Genomic DNA, 20,474 nt, shown 5'->3' on the forward strand with positions numbered 1-20,474 from the left:
CACACACTCTGCCTTCATGTACACACAAATGGTTTGGTTGGCTAAACTCAAAATAAAACACGAAGATGGCTGCCACTCACTCCCACACTGGTTGCATACGTTTCCTACATTCTCTCTACAACTCAATGCTGTACAAAATACAAAATTCTGCACAGTCCACCACTGCCACGCCTGAGTCATTGCTACTGGTGCACGGCAACAGGAGAAGAACATATTTGCTATTTGCCACTCACCCTGAACATCATTAAAGGATTCTTTGAAGTTGCTGAAAATCAACACTTAGCTCAGCTGCACTCTGTTCAGGTAGCCGAGCTCATTGCTTTCAACTGAGCCTGCATCCTCTCCATCAGGGACTGCTCCTCCATAATAGAGGAGCATCGCCCTCTGGCTCAGTCAGGCAGTGACAAATAATTATTTGTCACTGTCTGGCTGAGCCATAGGAGCCTCGGTGGGGTGGGGCCATGGCAGGGGGGGAGAAGTGGTGGGCACTTGTAAGTACGCATGTCAGTTTGGCTGGCCGTTTTAGGTGCACTTACATTTCTCCAACCATGGCAAAGGCTCCTTGTGCCTGAGCAAGCGTCCACTCCACTGAACCAGCCCACTCAGGCCAATCCCGGCGCCGCTCTCATGCTTGCTTTAACATGAGAGCAGCGTCTGGATTGGGAGCCTGTGCTTTGCACCCCAGTACCAGGATTCAGGAAGAGAGGAGTGTCACGGAGGTGGGAGGCAGGTAAGTTTTCTTTTTTCAATATTTACAAACTCCCCCACTGACAGTTCTCAACACCCACCGACCCCCCTCTCATCCAGCCACCCTTGATTGATTGGCTGCCACTGCTCTCCACACAAATTATTTTCACTAAATTGAACTATTCTAACTATGATGTTAGCCTGCAATTTTGGTCTTTTATGGATGCATAGTGGGCTTCTTACCTTAGATTGAATGCCATTAAAGATGGTACTTATGTAGGGAACTTGTTAGATGCACTCATGTTACCATGTAAAGCAGCTACTGTTAAAAATGTTGATCACCAATCCTCCAAGGCAAGGTGTTTCGGGGTAGCATGTCTGACGACCAAACCACTAGAAAAGTCATTCTGTCCAAAGACTCTGAAATAATGATATAAACTATACAAACAAATACATTTCCTGAAGCAGTGCTCAAAGACTTGTCTGTCTACAGGAGAGAGCACCCGATGCTGATAGGTCTGAAGAAACATAATTGTAAAAGGGACATCAATGAGTGTGGAAGGACAGCACTGGGAGAGTGGCCACCCTGACATTTCTGCTCCCCAACCTCACTAAGTTGTACCATGGCCATGCTCATTTGTGAAAGAATGCCATGATTCTTGCCACAGCTGCTAACGGATTTTCTGTAGTACTTGCCAAGCCCACAATATTGATAACAGGATGAAAACCACCCTGCTGCCTGAACACCCACCTTCATAAGTGCCCTTCATCCACATTCATAGGGTCTGTATTCAGATGCCAAAGTGCTGCTCTTATGCCTATGTTTTTATTAACCATGTGTGTATGCTGACGCACTAACGCTAGCTAGGAGACTGTTAGGGATGTCAGACCTAGGACTGGGCTCAACTGTCTAGTGACAAATTACTTAACATTGTTTCTTCAGTAGTACAGGAACTGTGCAGGCCTTAGGGATCAAGCAACAATTCCACTGCGTCCATCACCCATAGTCAATAGGCAAAGTGGAAAGGTTTAATGGCACATTGAAAAACAAGTTAGCTAAGATATGTGTTGAAATGCATCTTAAGTGCCCAGACACACTATCCTTAGCACTCTGCTCAATATGAGCCAATCTACAGTTATGAAATAGTAATGGAACGCTCTATCTTCCTTCTTTCTAATCCTCCAGTGTCTTCAGCTTCCTTTGACTTTCATCTGAATGATGATGTGGTTCTGCAAATTGCAGGCAACTGATCTCCTGTCTCTGCAGCTTCTGTTCTCATGTTCAAACAAGCCTGCCTATTAGACTGAAGCTTGCCACAATCTGCTACCTGGTGAGAGGGCCAATGTGTGTATTCATCTATAAAAGCCTGATATGCAACCTTAGTGGAAAGGATCATTTCAAGTGCTGCTGATGACAAAGATTGGTGTGAAATGTTGTGGGATTCCTGCTACAAACCCACCTTCTGCTTGTGGCCCTGCTGCACTTTACCACCATGCCTCAGGGCTGCCGGGTGTCCCAGCTGCTGTGCCTCAGCAAACTCATTCTCTACCTGGTGAATGCAAACCCTCCTTCTTACCAAAACCAACACTGGACCCAGAAGTTGGAAGACTTCCCACTATTGGATCCTGTAGTCAGTCTGGCCAGTTTTGTTTGCAGCAGGTTTTGCTGTTTGGGCCACAGTGTTGTACTGCATCGAAGTAAGGGACGCTGAGTGCCTAGAAGTAAACTGCACCGTACCTACTGCATTGATATGCTTTGTACTGGGAAACATCTCTGTGCACTTGGTGGAAGGCTATCAACAAGTGCTTAACCTTTCTTCATGTTGAATTTTCACTACAGATGCACAAAAGGTGAAGCACTGGTTCCTGTGCCCTCCAATACCGAACAACAATGCTTTGATCTGGATTTGCATGGACACTTTCCCGGTGAGCGTGACAAAGTCTCTGATCACATTCAATATGCACGGAAGACTTCCATTTCCTTTATCAGAGTGTTCTCTCTGCTCCTTTTCATCTAAAACACTGCACAAGGATGATTCTGCTGTTAGACCGGTCAGCCTTAGGGTGGTCTTCTCCAAAACGTTTTGTCTCACCTCCTCCATTTTTGGTTATTCTGTTTTTGCTGGCCTTAGGATTCAGCCCACTTTACCACTGCTGACCAGTGCTAAAGCGCATGTGCTCACTCTTTAAACATGTAAGAGGATTCTTCCTTGATAATTGCTGGTCATTATATTATGGGAACCTAGCCTGTATTCTTTATTGATTGTTGATTTCAGTGTGGTTATTTCCATCTCTCCAGTACTGTGAACTTCAAGACACTGCTGGGGTGTATGGAAGGTCATATGCTGCCTGCACAGAAGCATTCTGCACTCATGCAATACGGAACCGTGGCCACCATATCGTAAGTGAGGAGGCAGCTCAGGCTACACTGCTTGCAGTCCCGACATTGCGAGTCATCAAGATCCTGCAACAATCTGGGTACTGGTTCTGCTTTCTGTAAGGTTGACTACTTGAATACATGTTTGTGCAGCACACGAGAAACAAGCATTGGCAAAGCCAATAGGTCTGGCATTGGCCATCAGTCTGCTGAGAATTCCTGTTTTGTGTCATGGTTTTTTTCAAAACTTTATTATTCGGAAAGCTGCCAGACCCTCATCAACCTAAAAAAAACATTGGCTAAAGGCAAAAATGTCCATAGTACTCCCTGGCACAGGAGGGAACTACTTTGTATATCGATGTGCTCTTTCCAAAAGGGCAGCAAACTATAACTCATAGTGAAGTTCATCAACGGTTGAAGTGGCTGGCACATTGCCCCTTGATGCAAGCTGGAGTGGGTGGAATTAAAAAGCAATTGACAGAGCCACAGACTAATGGGTGAAGTCTGGCTGAAACCCCTACAAGTAGCTATGTTATACACATAATTTCAGTGAAATCAGAAAATCTTGGCTAACACAGACTTGGCTGCCAGTCTCTTGGGAGGGGGGAGTGGGGAGGAAGAAAGAAAAAAAAAGAAAGAAAGAAAAAAATTAAAAGGAAAGAAAGAAAGAAAAAGAAAAAGAAAGATAAAAGAAAGACGGAAAGAAGGAAAGAAAGAAAGAAAGAAAGAAAGAACGAAAGAAAGAAACAAAGAAAGAAAATAAGAAAGAATAAAAATGAACAGTCGAAAGAAATACAAAAAAGGAAATAAGGAAAGAAAGAGAAGGAAGGAAAGAAGGTAGGAAAGAATGAAAGAAAGAAGGAAAGAAAGACTAAGGGAAGAAGAAGGCAAGAAAGAGGAAGGGAAGAAAGAAAGACTGAGGGATAGAAGGGCAGAAATAAGGAATGACAGTTTGTGCTGTAAAGAGAAAGCACCCTCAGGAGCTTATATTCAGAGCTCAGGTGAGCGGCTGGTACGGTGCGTAAAGGCAGCCGGCAGACGAACAAGACAGTGACTGCAGACAGGAACTGATAAAGCTGGATTGTGCCCTGTGCTCACATCTGGTGGAAAGCCTCCCGCTATAACAGCAGGCTATACCAACAAAGGTAATACTAAAGTAATAATAAAGTTAAACAAGCATTTTCAATGCAATGGGTCTCGCACTTGCTCGAGTTAGAGCTATAAGCGTTGTAAAGAAAAAAAACGCAGCGCGATCGCACTATGTAAAATGCAGCGCGATCGCATAGCGTGGAAAATAAACAAATAAAGTAGTCCAGACACCATGCTGAAAAACATCGAGCCTCGTATGTTTTCAGTAGTTTACCGGTGCTGTGTAGGTGGGCTAAACACCGGAAAAGGCATGACGTATGCATGCCTTTCACAAATGAAAGCAAGCGGATTTTAAAAGGCAAGCCTACGAACCAATGAAAGTGACTGACGTGACATGGGCGTGGTTGGAAGACCAAAGAGAGATTACAGAATGGGACGGAGCGCTTTGCGCTTGCCCCTAAAAAAACATTGTCACTAAAGAGTACTTCTTTGTGTGTGGATGTGCTCCTTGTGAAAGGACTAAATGCAGTCTCTCAAAGTGAAGATAACCAGTGCCTGAAAAAGGCGGACCCATTGTCTCTTGCTGTATGCTGTTGCAAAATGTGAGAGTCAAAAGAACTGACCAGTGAATAAACGGAGGTGGCTGAGCGCCCCTTTATGTAAGCATATATACGTATAATTTTGGTTTAATCAAAAGGTTGTGGCTAATGCCAGACCTAAAAAGAGCTGCACTCAGAGAATAATGTGCCAAAAGAGCCCTACAGAAGTGAAACAAGTGGAAACATCAGTTGGCAAGAACATCTAAATTTAGCACGATAAACTCTAGCTGGATAATCTGCATTTTTCCTAATGTAAGTTTCACTAGGAATTTACTGGTGAAATTTGCATGGGCAAACAGGAAGAAGTGTGGTAAATGTACACATCTTCTAATGGTGGGTTGGTGCAGAGGGGCCTTAGAGTCCTCTGTAACCGTTCAGCAGAGAACCCTTGCAAGCAAGCTGAGCAAAATACTTTTCAGGTAAGGTCACTGAAATGTTTTTAATGCTATAGATTCTCTGCATTTTAAGCGGTGGCCATCCATGGAAGACTTTTTAAACTATTTTGTATTGCACCTGCTTCTTATCACATATCACTATTTGTCTCACTGTAAACTGTGAATCTGTAATCCTGGTTGCCCTCACAACCTTTGCATTTAATATTTAAAAATTATTTTGTAATTTATCCAGCTTCGGTTGTTCTTCACGATTTTAAACAGCATTAAAACGAAATTGAACTTATAGCGGATACCACTTTTGTCATAGAGAAGCCTCCACCTGCGACCACAGATGGAGCATTGAGAGCACATGAGTCCCATGCTTGTTCTTCCTGGGCCTGTCCTGAACCAGGGCTCTGATCCACAAAGAAGTCAAGCTGCTCGCTGTATCTCTGTCCATGGGAGCAGAAGAAATGTCCTCAGAAGGCACTGCACATGTATATCCACTGAGCCATGTCCTCAGGCTCTGATAGATCCTTCCAACAAAGAACCTGCTGACATGAGTCAGTGCCTCTCTCACCACCTCCTTACATTGAGTGAACGCGTCACTGAACCACATCAACACATCAGAGCTGCCGACATGATCCCCATTCCGTTCCGGAGTAAATATAATAACCGTACTCCTGCAAACTGGGTCTGCACCCTCTACAAATGGTTTTAAAAGTACTTTTCTATTGAACTTTGCAAATTCTGTTGACATGAGTTGAATCGATTGGAGCAATGTGGACTGCTGCAGCTCGTGTAATCATTATCCCAATACAAACCAAGAATGACCCCTGTCCTGGTCTCTTTCAAGGGGCGAGTGTTGGGCATTTAAGGTGCACCATCCCACATCCATCAGTCTAACTATACACCACCCGTGCCACTCATTTTCTGACATTATGACTTAATAACACTCAAGAATGTACACATTTTCACTAAGAATATTATGCCATAGGTGCATAATTAACTCTGTTAACAGCGTGGACAGAGTAGGGCCAAGATGTTTTACTGCTAAGGATTGAGTTATTATAATGAATGAATAACAACTGGTTATTACGGTCTCTCTGCAAACTAAGGGGTGCACCCAAGGTGGTACCTGCAGTGAAGGATGGGGCTTCCCCTCACCACATTATGGGGACCTACACAGTTGATGGTAGTGATTATTGCTCTGTGGTTAGGATCTCGTGAGAAGGCCTACCAAAGTGTGTGTGTGTGTGGGGGGGCAGTGTGGTATGTCTCTCTCTCTCGCCATGCACTTGGAGAATGCTGTCCTCTGCAAGGACACACTTACTGCAGAATACAATCAAATGGCTCCGAGGTACCTTGGTGTAAGCGACAACCTTCACGTACCTTTCCCCCTACAAGTCCAGCAGCTTGTGGGAGAGGTATTTCTAAATGCACACAGATATTCTTCCAGACCAAAGTCCTACCATAAAAGTGGGAACAAGCTACTGACCAGAACCACTGTGACAACCTGGGCAGCTCTGCCCATCCATCTGCCAAAAACTGAGCTACTCCTTTTTGAGGTGTGTGGCCATTCACTTGTGGAATATGCATCCTTGCAGCTTTCTGTAGGCTCCCTCTCTTGCCCTCAGCTGAGACAGTCTGGAAGTAATGGAGACACCTCGGTCTGTCGGTACCGACTCTTACAGTACAAATTACCTACAACCATTTTGTGCATTACCCTCCCCCTCCTTTATGGGTCATGCTGAGGAAATACACACAGAACCGATAGACTAAAGGGTGGATTATGACCAGGATGCTATAATGACCTGGGCATCCCAAAAGCACCCCTCTGAAGTGCAAAAGGGAAGGCCCTCAAGGATCAGTTCTTTGTATTTGTCTGGACTTCTGGAGAAACTCATCTGCAAGGAGAGATAACTGTACCAGAACTAGAACTAGAATCTGGAAGTTGATGGGGTCGTGTCTGGAACCAGGCCTAGGGAAATTGCAAAGCCTTGTTGATATACCTAGCTATGAATAATATTGTATTGTCATTTGTAGATCGCATTGATACCCAAACAGGATTTTCCAGTGCTATGCTACCTAAGGGGATCAGTGGCATAACTGAGATATTACTATTCAAAGAGGTTCAAAAGAACCAAGCTTTTAGCCTTTTCTCGAACATCAGAAGAGAACCACCAGAGGGGAGGGAATTCCAAAGTTTTGGGTATAGAAAGGAGAATGATCTCCCTCCCAGCTGGGCCTTCTTGATTCTGGGAACTGTACACTGTTCCCAGCCAGAGAGGGATGAAAGTGCTTTCTTTTACACCATGGTGTTTGAAACCATTCCTGCTGACTAAGGTTGGTCAACTTCCTTTGGGCATTGTTAGAATCATCTGTCTAAGATGTTGTTTCCACAAATACTGTGGTTGGATCATAAACCTACATGCCAGATCTTTAACTCTGGTGGAAAACAATAGGCCCACTGACTGCCACGGATTCTGTGGATCACTCCAACACTGGAAAAAATCTGACAAAGATGAGACATTAATGAGATATGGATGCATAAATGTTGATACCCGCCGGAAGACACTTTCGCTGGTAAAGCTTGGTTAGAACCAGTAGCCAATCCCTTGTTGCAAGTTTTACTGCACGATCAATAAGCACTATTACTAGTCCTTATCAATTGTATCCAGCATCCTCTAGTCACCAACCACTAGATGCTTCATGGCGCCGTATGCTGGACACTAGATCTTTGGCACAGAGACCAGGCTCTTTAGCTAACCATAGGTCTCTCTTTTTATCAGCTGGAAAATCCCAAATCACATTCACTGTCATTGGCACCACCTTTCATTGCAGAACACTTCTGGCTGCAAAGAACCGAGATCCAAGACACTTTGGAGATTTCTGAAGACTTACTTTCTGGTAGGATGTTCTCACGCAGCTCTGAGCACTGAACAGGAACTACCTAGAGATGCATGTGAGGGGCTGGCGTTTGTCAGTGAGGTGGGAAGCTGCAGGACAGAAGGCAGACAATGTGCCGCCAGCACAAGTTCAGAAACAAGTCTACCTTTAGAGATGTTAATGAGGAGGAATAGGCAAATATACATTGAAGTAGTGTAAATCAGCAGGAGGCAAGCGACAAACAAATCAGCAAGGGAATGGGTCCCAACGCCATTGATGCTGCCGGGCAATCCAGCGTTTTCAAGTTAACGGATGCCATGCCCACCCTCTTTAAATCTAAATAGCAACACACCAACGTTGTGTTTGGGAATCTGGAGTAAAATGTCCATTTTATTAATGAAAACAGCCTAATTGTAGAAATTACCATAGTGCAAAATACAATAGAACCCCTACAAGACAATACGAAAGTAGCACAAGATTTCCTTTTTAAAGTGCCAAAAGTGTGCAAGCTGTAAAAGCTACACACTGCAGGAACTAGAAAGAAAAAGGTCATACAAGGCCATCACTAAAGTACAAGATGCCATAAAAAAACATACAGGAGAAAGCAGCCCCCCCTCAGTACCTTCCAACTGACCTAAAAGTGAGGGAGCAGCATTCACGAGGTACCTGATCCTGGGAGGCACAGAAAGCCACAGATTCCACTCATCTGTGGAGGTTATGACAAACAGAAAGAAATAAGCCCTGACAAACCCAATAGGTCTGTGTTCTAATTTGTAAAGACTCACTTAGTATGAGGTTAATGGGAAAGCAAACAATGTATACAGAGCGATGCATGTTGAACTTTTTTTTATATAAGCACAACGTATGTTCTTAAAGGTTGTCTAGTCATCTGTAATGCAGGAAAAGAAACAGACGTGCATATAAATTGAACACAAAGTACGTGTTTTGTTTGGACTGTGTTGTTAAAGGTTGTAAATAGATACTGAGACACACAGAAGAGGAAGAAGTTGCCAATGCTTATTTCGCTTGCTGCTGCCATTGTACCCTGGCACCTGCCATGTCCCTGGCCACGGGTTCATGAGAGCATGCCCGGCTGCCTGCATGCCCATCCATACCTGGTCTGTGCATCAGGGAAGCCTGGAGGACAGCTTTTCACAAGGCTGCAGCCAAAGTGCTAGCTTTGCACAGTAAAGGGTGGGGCGAGTGTGCAGGGGTGGAAAGGGGAGAGGGACGCGCGCATGGGTGTCTGTGTGTATGTAGGCTGTGTATGCCCCGGGAAGCCCGTAAATGTTCTGCTCTAGTTACACGGGGTTTGTGCCTCTGGCCTATCGCGTTGGTCCATGCTTGGTTAGCTGGTCAGATAGCACAGTGAGCTGAGAGCTCACTGTTGAAATGTGTGCGATCTGCAGACAGGAAGATAAAATCCTGACAAGATGGACTCAGTCTTCCTTCACTCCACGGTTCACAAAATGAGTACTATTTACAACTGGAAAACTAATAACTGCATATAGAAACGTGCTACAAAAACGGCTCTGGCAAAAGCGCTACATAAATAACAGCATTATTAACTGTTATTAAAGCATGGACGAGGCGAGGCCCTGCACATCAGGTCATTTCCGGACAGCCCTATGGCCTTATTAAAAGTGCACAACACAGCGAGCCTTCTTCCAGCATTCACAGCCAGTTGGAGGTGAGCCAGGAATGTGACTGACTGCGCCAAACCCTCCTCTGCTAGCCACCAATCTGGCATTTCTCCTACTCTCATTGGGTTTCAAAGGCGCCCCTGCTTAGCCCTTCTGATCTATACAGGTTCACATTTCTGCAACAGTCCAGACAGGTTTGTTCCCGGAGGTGTGTACGGCACGCGATTGGCTCTGGGTGGGGCTGGGCCTGTGGGGCTAACACGTGACCACCTCTTAGCTTTGGCAGTCGGAGGTTTACCTGTCGAGTGACACACCCTCCTCCAGTACAGATTGTGTCAGACATGTGTCTGCCTCTGTTCCAACCCTACTAGACTTTTTAGAGATGCGCCTGATAACTGACCAATGTTAACCCTGCATTTTAGAGGTGCACCTGACAGTAACTGACATCAGCAAAGTTCTCCTGGTCTGCCAGATGTGCACCAGGCAAGTGTCTAACTCTGCTCAAGTGATAAAGGCACATTAGAGTCATGCCTGACACGTGAATTTGCTTTTCAGCGAGACTGGCCTCTTATGAATGTTTTCACTTCCAAGCTTCCTTCCCCAGCTCTCTCGTGAGCCTTCGAATCTTGAGAACTGTGCGCAAAGCACATAAAATATCATGACATATCATGACATTCATGGCCTGCAGATGGCACAGCTAGAAAATTACAGGCATTAAAACAAGAAGAGTGGATGTTCATGACAATATATTTTAAAGAATCCTCAGAAAAATATTAGACGGATATGCACAGTGTCTATTTTAAATATTTGATGAGGAAAAAGCTCCATGAAAATCTTTGACAAACATTAAAAAAAAATGCAAATAGCAGGGGCGGGTCCTTCACAATGGCGAAGGAGCGTCGCCCCCGGCTGAGCCAGGAGCTGAAAAATAAAAGGATGTTTCATTATTGTTTTAACTTTCAGATGCTGGCTCAGCCATCAGCAGGTGCAGGGAGGGGTGGCGCTGGGCCACGGGATGTGGGAGTGGAATCTGTGACTCCCACGTAGTGTCTAAGTGACAGAACAAGTTGCTCAGAGCAATCCTGGCGCTGCTTTCATGCTAGGTTTAGCATGAAAGCAGTGCCAAGATTGCTGGGGAGCCTGTGCTGGTGTCCCAATGAATGCTGGGGCACCAGAAGAAGAGCAGAGGAGCAACGCGGCAAGCTGCGACGACAGGAACAGTTATTTTTTTTATTATTATTTTTGTATTCCGTCCCCTTCTCTCCCCTGATGCGCACCTCCCCTTGAGATTTACTACAGCCGCCACTGGCATAAAGATTTGTCAGGAAGACAATCACAACAAAATATTTGCGTTTGATTGAACTGGACACTGGTTAAAATGAAAATTTGCAGCTGATTGGTTCGGATGTGAATTCCAAATGCATGAGATAAGTAAAGTCGCATGCATGTATGCTATTAACATATATTAAAATTGCGTACTTTTGGGATGCTATCTAGTATTAGATGACCCACTCAGGCTTACTAACAAAATGTTTTTTTGTTTTTTTTAATGGTATCTATTGATGCTTATAACAGATTTCCTATCAAAGTTATGGGTTCAGAAGGCTGTGATGACAGCCAAAAACCTCAGAATATGTGTATTGAAATGTAACTGATACGCAGCAGTAGCTCGCTGGACTCTCTAAGCTAACAATATTGCAAAGGATAACTTTCACTACTAGAAACAGGATACCATTTTAAATAGGGTGTGTGACACGTTTACGAATAACTATGAATTAAAGATCAAATGTATTTAATTTGATTTTAAGATGCAATTTCTACTATTACTTACAACCGATTTTATGTCAGATGTGGTCAATTTACATCACATCACATCGAATTATTATGAATGTCAAAGTAAGATGTAAAATTCCTAATAGATGTAAGAAAGTAGATAATTAGTTGGAAAAGACAAGCTTCCACCTCAAAACATAAGGCCACCACATGCTAGATGTCACACAATTAAGTAAAATAAAACTGTGCTCAGTCCCAGGTAACATGGCACAAGGCGCAAGGTTTAAATCGAAGGCAATCCATATAGTATTAAAGCAGTGCATGCACGGGGGAAATAATGGGCCACTTTGCAACAATAGATCTATTTTAAAACTCCCATATTACACAAGGTAAAGTCAGATACCTTGGTATTTTTACAATTCTCAAAGATGATTGCTTCTATTTAAAGCAAACCTAGCTAAAAGCTGAATTTCTACAGAACATTTTGCCAAGTTGTCTGATCAAAGAAAAATTCTATTTATCCAATCCAACAAGTAAAACTGAGGTGGAACAGAGAGACTTTATTGTTTATCTCTGCCAAAGAGCAGTGGTTCCCAATCTGAGGTCCAGGGGCACTTGGGGTCCGCAAAGCCTCCTCAGGGGGCCAGCGACTGCTTAGAAAAGTAAATAATATTAACAGATTAGATCCCCAGCTTTCAGTAGTGACTTAGTAGGGGGTCCCTGGATTCCAATAACGATTCAGTGGGGGTCCACGGTTTCCGGTAATGATAAAGTGGGGGTCCACAGATGTCAAAAGGTTGGGAACCACTGCCGTAGAGGAATAGTCCATCTGTAGCACTTGCTCTACCTGAAATATATTTGTCTCTAAAAATATGAAATGTCTAGGTCAGTTGTTAAGGCCATACCATTAATATGACCATAGACTGGAACCCAGCACCTATCAGTGTGTAATGCAGTTGCCACAAAGGAAAGACTACACAAAGTCACCTGGGCAACGACAAGAAAGAATCCTAATGAAGTCTTTCAAAGAGCTAACAAGACCTGCAGCAGAGCAACTGGCCTAAGTCATCATGAACTCATCCTGAGGAAGGGTGAGCACGAAGGTGCTTCAAGGAACTGAAACCTGTGCAAGATATACCAATGCGAGGCATAAGAAGAAGCTTAAGAAGAAACAAATATATCTGGAGTAACTTGTGGCACTAACATAACATTTGTTAAGGTAGATATCTATGCTGAAACGTTCACATAAATAAAGACATGAAATATTAGGCATAAAAACCTTACCAACTTATTGAGGAACACCACCAGATCCTGAAATGAAACAGAGAAAGCCCCTGTTAAAAATACCGAGAACAAGTTTGAAAGGAGAGTACAGCCAGAAAAATACAGATTTTTTTTTTACCTTGCAAATTTCTTCCTGGGTATATTCCTCAACATCTAGAACAAAGAAAAACACATGCATGTTAATCATTACCATGTATTTAACAATTAGCAGAGTTATGCTGCATACATACCCGTTTTGAACCGTTGCTGTAAAGGGTGAACAATATAAATCAAATATTATAGACAAACATTTTCATTTATTGATTTAGGAGGGATTCACAACCAACTTGATATTGATCGAACTTATCATCCTGAGCTTCCCAGACTCTACACCTGGGGCTTTAACTGCTTAACCGTGACCCCATACACCTGATCTTATTTACTGAAATTTTGTTAGGATTTATGGATGCTGTGAGTGTGCAGCTTGGTAGTTCTTGTGGGAAGTTAATTGTTCTGTATTTTTCGAGTGAAGGTTGTTCTAGCAGAAGGTACATACAATATTGGAAAAATGAACGGTGAGTGAAAGTACTCACAACAGACTTAGAACGGGCATGTTGTGCAAGTAGTACATCTTAAGGTGTTGGTCTGCCTAACATCCTGGAATGAATGGTGCAACAGCACTGGCAAGGCCAGGATAATGATCACGTGCTTGGGAAGTTAACATGCCCTATATAACACACTACAGATACTGGCACACACGGCAGGGCCACTTGGGTCAACTTAGCAATACAGAAGTGGCATCATAACATATTAAACCCCAACAAACAAAAGGAAATTACGTCATTGGAAGTCGATAGAAGTACCACTTCCTGTGTAAGATAAGAAGAAAAACGAGAAAATCTCTCTGAAGTAGGTACAAAGACCGACACTTTACTAATTTCAAACCACACTGAAATTAATCCCACAGACAGTGACAGCTATCAGAGATTCACTTTCACGTCACCTCCCTTATTCTCGCACATCCATCTCTCACCGTTTCTTTTTAGGCCTGCGTTTCGCAAACACCCGGCTATGCCTTTCGTTCTCTCATCTACATCTGCTCCATTTTCCTTTATGTCCCATCTTTCCCAGGTCCCCCTCCACAACTTTCATTATCTAATCTCCAACTCTCTAGCCCCATCTTTCCCAGTGCCCTCTTTATGCTTCTCATTCCCTCACCTTCACCTCTCCCTATCATCTGTGGCCCCCATCATTCCAACCTTCCCACTTTATCACTTTTATTCCCTCATCTCCTTATTTCCAAATTTCCAGTTCCTATTTTGGGTTTCCCATTTCCCCATACTTCCTGCTCGTCTTCTCTCGTTCATATTTTTCAGTTTCCCTAACTTGACCACTTCACACCTCTCCTGTCACCTCTAGCTCTTACATGATCTCACCTGCAACTCTCTTAGAATTTACTTCGTTCATGTTTCAGTTTCTGTCTCATTACATTTCTTTCTTTGTATCACATTGCCTCCTCATTGCTATTCTCTGACCGCCACCACTCATTATTTCACCTCTACCCATTTCAATCGCCTTCTTATATCTATCCCTCCCAAATTTCTGACCTCATCTCATGTCTATCTCACTTACTTTCTGTCTTGCCTCAAAAGTTACCTCTCTAACTTTCTCACTTCCATCTCCCAGTTACACTCCCACCTCCAAGTCTACAAAACCTCATAAACTGTCTCACAACTATCTCCTACTTTGTGTTCTTCACTCAATCGCTCTCAGTTTTTTTCTTACCACTGTGGGCGTGACAGACCTTATATTATTTACTTTATTATGATAAGGAGTCACATTTAGGGTAAGTCATCTATTATCCTTAGAGATCAACTCAGATCTTTTGACTCAGACAGGAGTAAGAGAACATCCAAACATACAATATTAAGCCAATAAACATCAAATATTTCATTTAGAGTGAATAATTTGTACACACCATGACCTATGTGGCAATGAATCACTACACCAGTTAAGTAAAGTTTAAACATGTATTGCAGTTTAGATTAACAATGCTAAGATCACATAAATCATACTCAAGACCAAGGGCCAGATGTAGCAAGGCATTAGCGCCTCGCAAACGGCGAAAAACGCCGTTTGCGAGGCGCTAATGCCTGTGCGCGATGCAGAAACACATTTTGCGAGTCGGAACCGACTCGCAAAATGTGTTTCCGACTTGCAAATAGGAAGGGGTGTTCCCTTCCTATTTGCAACTCGCACCGCGATGTAAGTTGATTTGTGACCGCAAAAGCGGTCACAAATCAACTCGCAGTTACCATCCACTTGAAGTGGATGGTAACTCATTCGCAAACGGGAAGGGGTCCCCATGGGACCCCTTCCCCTTTGTGAATGATCACAAAAATAATTTTTCAGAGCAGGCAGTGGTCCAATGGACCACTACCTGCCCTGAAAAATACCGAAACAAAAGGTTTCGGTTTATTTTTCAAAGTGCAGCTCGTTTTCCTTTAAGGAAAACGGGTTGCACTTTGAAAAAAAAAACCTGCTTTATTGAAAAGCAGTCGCAAACATGGAGGTCTGCTGACGACAGCAGGCCTCCATGTTTGCGAGTGCCCATAGTCGGTATGGGGCCGCAATTTGCGACCCACCTCATTAATATTAATGAGGTGGGTCATTGCGACCCCATACCGACTCGCAGAAGGTGTCTGAGACACCTTTCTGCATGTGGTTTTGCGAGTTGCAATTTGCGAGTCTCTATGACTCGCAAATTGCAACTCGCAAAACCATACTTACCTACATCTGGCCCCAAATGATATAAGTACAAGAACAACACAGGCTGACCAAAACGCCTGAAGAATCTCAATCTGGCCAAAGCATTCATCATTAGACATTCCAGAATAACAATACAGAATAACAACAATACAAGATGGAAAATGAAAACAGAATACATTTAGTTATTGCAGATGAATTATTCACAATTAATTTAAAAAACAGTCAAAGTTAAATTTTGGAGCAGACATCCCTGACTATTATTCAAATTTGATGAGCATGTTTGGACTTCATGCAAAAAGAAAAAGAAGACAAAAATTAATTTGGAAAACATCTAGCTAAGGAACTAACCAAAAAGGGGTTGGATTTTCTAAAGGAGATGAAAACAGAAAAACCTGCAAGAAAGACAAACGCACATTTGTTATACCTCCCCTAAATGGATCAGCAGGCAGCAATGTCTTCATATACAGAGCATCTGGTCTTCATCGGGCAGCATCAGTATTAAATACATGAATGGACAAACAGTTCAGTAAAGTTGGGGCCTAAGGTATCTGAACTGATAGAAACATAAGCGAAGAAGCTAAGTAACAGAAACACATCATATCTTTAACTCAAGACTGAAGAACTAAACTTACATCACCTAAAACATTGCTATATAAAAGTCCCAAAAAGTAATTACCTAAGCTTCTATTGGACAAGACTATAGGGTGAGGGTGTTAATAGCCAATCAGACTTTGCTGCGTATTTGATGTATCCTCTTTTTCGGAGAGTACATTTGGATTGGTTCATCTTCTTTCGTCTCTGGTCACCAACTTCCATAGTTGAATACAATTGTTACACATTTAAAAAAGAACATGAAACATGACACTGAGCACTGAAGCTCATTGTTAAAAACATTCAATTATTATCTCAGGAAGGAAAAAATGCAACAAGTCAGGATCATATTTTTTCCACAGTGAGCAAGTCACACAGGATGTTGAATAACCAAACTTTCAGAACTTTTTGTAAGGTCAGCAACAAATGAACAATGAACATCAAGTTTCTAGAAAATGCTAAAACATAGGCCTTTTAGAAAGTGCTACAGGAAGGCCTTTCACTAATGCTAACGCATGAAGAAAAAAAAACATTTTAATAATCATTTCAAACCATTCATCTAAATAAATAATCAATAATTCATCTTCTCTAGTGCATATCATTATGAATAAACAAAATAATTCTACATAAGGCATCATTATTTTTTATAACGCACATTGTTTATGGTATCCACCATCTCAGTCATTTTAGAAATACACATTTATTTTTCTAACACGCCTTTTTCAGTTTAGGCTTTAAAACACATTATATTTATAGTTTTCATTTTAGTAATTACATTTTTATTAATAAAACTTGCTCTCTAACACTACCATGTCTGACTTTTTCTGTATCCTCTAAGTTCTGTTTCATTTACATCTTCTCAACCTCTATATCTGCTTCGCTCATCTTTTCTACCCTCCTTTCTTGATACCATATATACCTTTTTATCTTCCCTTGTTCCCCAGGGAACTTCTCACACTCCATCTCTGTAATGATCACATTCTGTCTTGGTCCTCACTCACCTGCATGGATGTATTTCTGTTGATGTGTATTTCTTTCCAAACCTCTGTCTCTTTTTGCTGGTTATCCCTCCCAAACACATCTGGTGACATTTCCCATTTTTCTGTCCCAACTACTGATGATTCTTTCTCATCCTCTGCTTATTGCTGTCCTGTATGACTCTCCTTCTCTCTCCCATTCAATATTTTCCTCCACTCTGTTTCTTTCATTCATTCTTATATTTTTTCATTTCTCCCACTTCCAATTTTTAGCCCTTCCCTTCATGCTTTCTTTATTTTGCCTTCTCCCTCCTCCCTTCTATACCTCACTCGCATGCTTTTCCCTATTTCTTCCTCAGTCTTTTTCTCAATCTTCCTTTATCTGTCTCTGTGTTTTCTGTTTTTAATACATTTCTATTTTCTTTCTTTTTAAGTCCCTTTCGTTTTCCTCCTTGCTCTTTCTCTTCATCCAACTCCATTTTATTGATTAAATATTGGTATCGCCCAAAAAGACAAAGCTGTACTTAAGATCTAATTTGTCTGTAACGAGACTGCCCCTTTCACATCACAAATGGCACTGCACACACAGTAATACCAACACTAAGCAGTCTCTTTAAGCCACACACAAGTGGTGCGGGACACAGTAGCTAACAAGTGTTTAAAATCTGTTGTTTGCTATTTTATATTGTGACCTTTATATCAAGAAACTCTTCAGCATCACAAAAATGCTGGGAGCAACAACGCTGCTTCTACACAAGCAGAAGTAACAAGTGACATTTCACACAGCACTCTGCACGCACCATCTAGTCATCTGTGAATTAAAGACTTCTTCAGAAACAGCATCTCTTCCTTTAAAAAAGCTGAGAAAGGATCTGGCCAAAGACTTCAGAGCCCTGAAGCACCCTGGGATGCGTGCAATTATTATTGAGCCTCAGGGGCTTCTGTAGGATCACTTGAGGCCGGAGCCTTGAGAGGGTGTGGCTAGGGAGGTAGGGTGGGAAGTGATTGGTTGTAGTGAAAAATTCTGGGCTGATGTATTCAATTTCCATTTCCAAAAAGTGTTTGCAAACTGCACACTGACTCTTTGCGGATGGAAATAAACTTTGTGAACCAACCTATGTACTAACATGTTGGCTCACAACATTTTGATTCATAGTGGGTTGCAATGTAACGTACCTCATCAATATTCATGAGGTAGGTTGTAAATTTTGGATCACTACAATTGGATGGTGCAATCACAGGCATGGTGGCCTGCTGGAGTCAGCAGACTACCACGTCTGTGATCGCATTTTAAGTAAAGTCAATCTTGTGTTGTTTTTTTTCTTTTTTTTTTATAAATACAGTCCATTTTCCTTACAAGATATGGGTCTGTTTTTAAAAAGAAAATTGTTTTGGTTGTTTGAGTTGGTAGTGATCCCGTGGATTATGATGTGGTTAACACTTCCTTTGAGATTTTGGTTTGGTAAAATTTCAATGTTTTACAACTGGATTTTGGTGAGTAAGGGTGGCTATTTCTCTTAATGAATCGCTATTTTGAAGGGATGCCCTAAACAAGCCCCATCCAAACAGCGATTCATTATGGGTTTCTAAATCCATTTTCCAAACTGGTAATCTATTGCTAAATCGCAAAATGGGTTTAGTACATAAGCAATAGCTATTATGCTGTTGCTAACCCTGTGATCCTGCAACAGGAAAATTGCTTTGTACATCAGGTCCATGGTTCTTCTGCAAACTAGTTAGAAAAGTGCTACACCTAATGTGAGTCATTAACTAGGCCTTTATTCCTTCAAGGCAAAAAAAGTGAAGTGACCTTTCTTAGGCTTTGTAAAGAAGAACTAATATATTATCGAGAAGAATTTCAAGCAGAAGCAATTAATCCATTCGCGAGAAATTAAATTTAGTGAGAAAACCAAAGTACCGTTTATGTTGCATATTGCATATCTGTGTTCAGACTACACCCAAATGGAATTCATCCTACACTATTTAATTGATCTCAAATATTTTGCCTATTTAGAACGGTCCAATGCCTACAATAATCGAAATGCATAGTGTAGTGGTATCTCAGCATTGTCAGTTACGCCCTATTTTGCAAGAGGTATTAGGCACACACCCTGAAGAGGGTTCTGGATGACTGAGTGTAGGGTGTACCGAACACCTTGTTAATTATATCCCAAAGCACATACTGTGACTGCAGAGTGTAGGGAAAATACTCACAGCAATATTGTCAAAATACATTACAGTCAACACTACAGGGAGTGCAGAATTATTAGGCAAATGAGTATTTTGACCACATCATCCTCTTTATGCATGTTGTCTTACTCCAAGCTGTATAGGCTCGAAAGCCTACTACCAATTAAGCATATTAGGTGATGTGCATCTCTGTAATGAGAAGGGGTGTGGTCTAATGACATCAACACCCTATATCAGGTGTGCATAATTATTAGGCAACTTCCTTTCCTTTGGCAAAATGGGTCAAAAGAAGGACTTGACAGGCTCAGAAAAGTCAAAAATAGTGAGATATCTTGCAGAGGGATGCAGCACTCTTAAAATTGCAAAGCTTCTGAAGCGTGATCATCGAACAATCAAGCGTTTCATTCAAAATAGTCAACAGGGTCACAAGAAGCGTGTGGAAAAACCAAGGCGCAAAATAACTGCCCATGAACTGAGAAAAGTCAAGCGTGCAGCTGCACGATGCCACTTGCCACCAGTTTGGCCATATTTCAGAGCTGCAACATCACTGGAGTGCCCAAAAGCACAAGGTGTGCAATACTCAGAGACATGGCCAAGGTAAGAAAGGCTGAAAGACGACCACCACAAGACACACAAGCTGAAACGTCAAGACTGGGCCAAGAAATATCTCAAGACTGATTTTTCTAAGGTTTTATGGACTGATGAAATGAGAGTGAGTCTTGATGGGCCAGATGGATGGGCCCGTGGCTGGATTGGTAAAGGGCAGAGAGCTCCAGTCCGACTCAGACGCCAGCAAGGTGGAGGTGGAGTACTGGTTTGGGCTGGTATCATCAAAGATGAGCTTGTGGGGCCTTTTCGGGTTGAGGATGGAGTCAAGCTCAACTCCCAGTCCTACTGCAAGTTCCTGGAAGACACCTTCTTCAAGCAGTGGTACAGGAAGAAGTCTGCATCCTTCAAGAAAAACATGGTTTTCATGCAGGACAATGCTCCATCACACGCGTCCAAGTACTCCACAGCGTGGCTGGCAAGAAAGGGTATAAAAGAAGGAAATCTAATGACATGGCCTCCTTGTTCACCTGATCTGAACCCCATTGAGAACCTGTGGTCCATCATCAAATGTGAGATTTACAAGGAGGGAAAACAGTACACCTCTCTGAACAGTGTCTGGGAGGCTGTGGTTGCTGCTGCACGCAATGTTGATGGTGAAAAGATCAAAACACTGACAGAATCCATGGATGGCAGGCTTTTGATTG

General features: G+C 42.4%; 1 protein-coding gene across 1 annotated transcript in view; it reads right to left on the minus strand.

Annotated features, from left to right (window-relative positions):
• EPHX2 (epoxide hydrolase 2) overlaps positions 1-20,474 on the minus strand; it is a 634,386-nt gene that overhangs the window by 362,283 nt on the left and 251,629 nt on the right. Inside the window, exons 9-10 of the mRNA XM_069233731.1 lie at positions 12,834-12,868; positions 12,716-12,742 (exon numbers count right to left, since the gene is read on the minus strand). Of these exons, the coding sequence (XP_069089832.1) occupies positions 12,716-12,742; positions 12,834-12,868 (62 nt within the window). The remainder of the gene's footprint in view (positions 1-12,715; positions 12,743-12,833; positions 12,869-20,474) is intronic.

Source organism: Pleurodeles waltl, chromosome 5, assembly GCF_031143425.1.
Source record: "Pleurodeles waltl isolate 20211129_DDA chromosome 5, aPleWal1.hap1.20221129, whole genome shotgun sequence".
Classification (NCBI taxonomy): Eukaryota; Metazoa; Chordata; class Amphibia; order Caudata; family Salamandridae; genus Pleurodeles; species Pleurodeles waltl.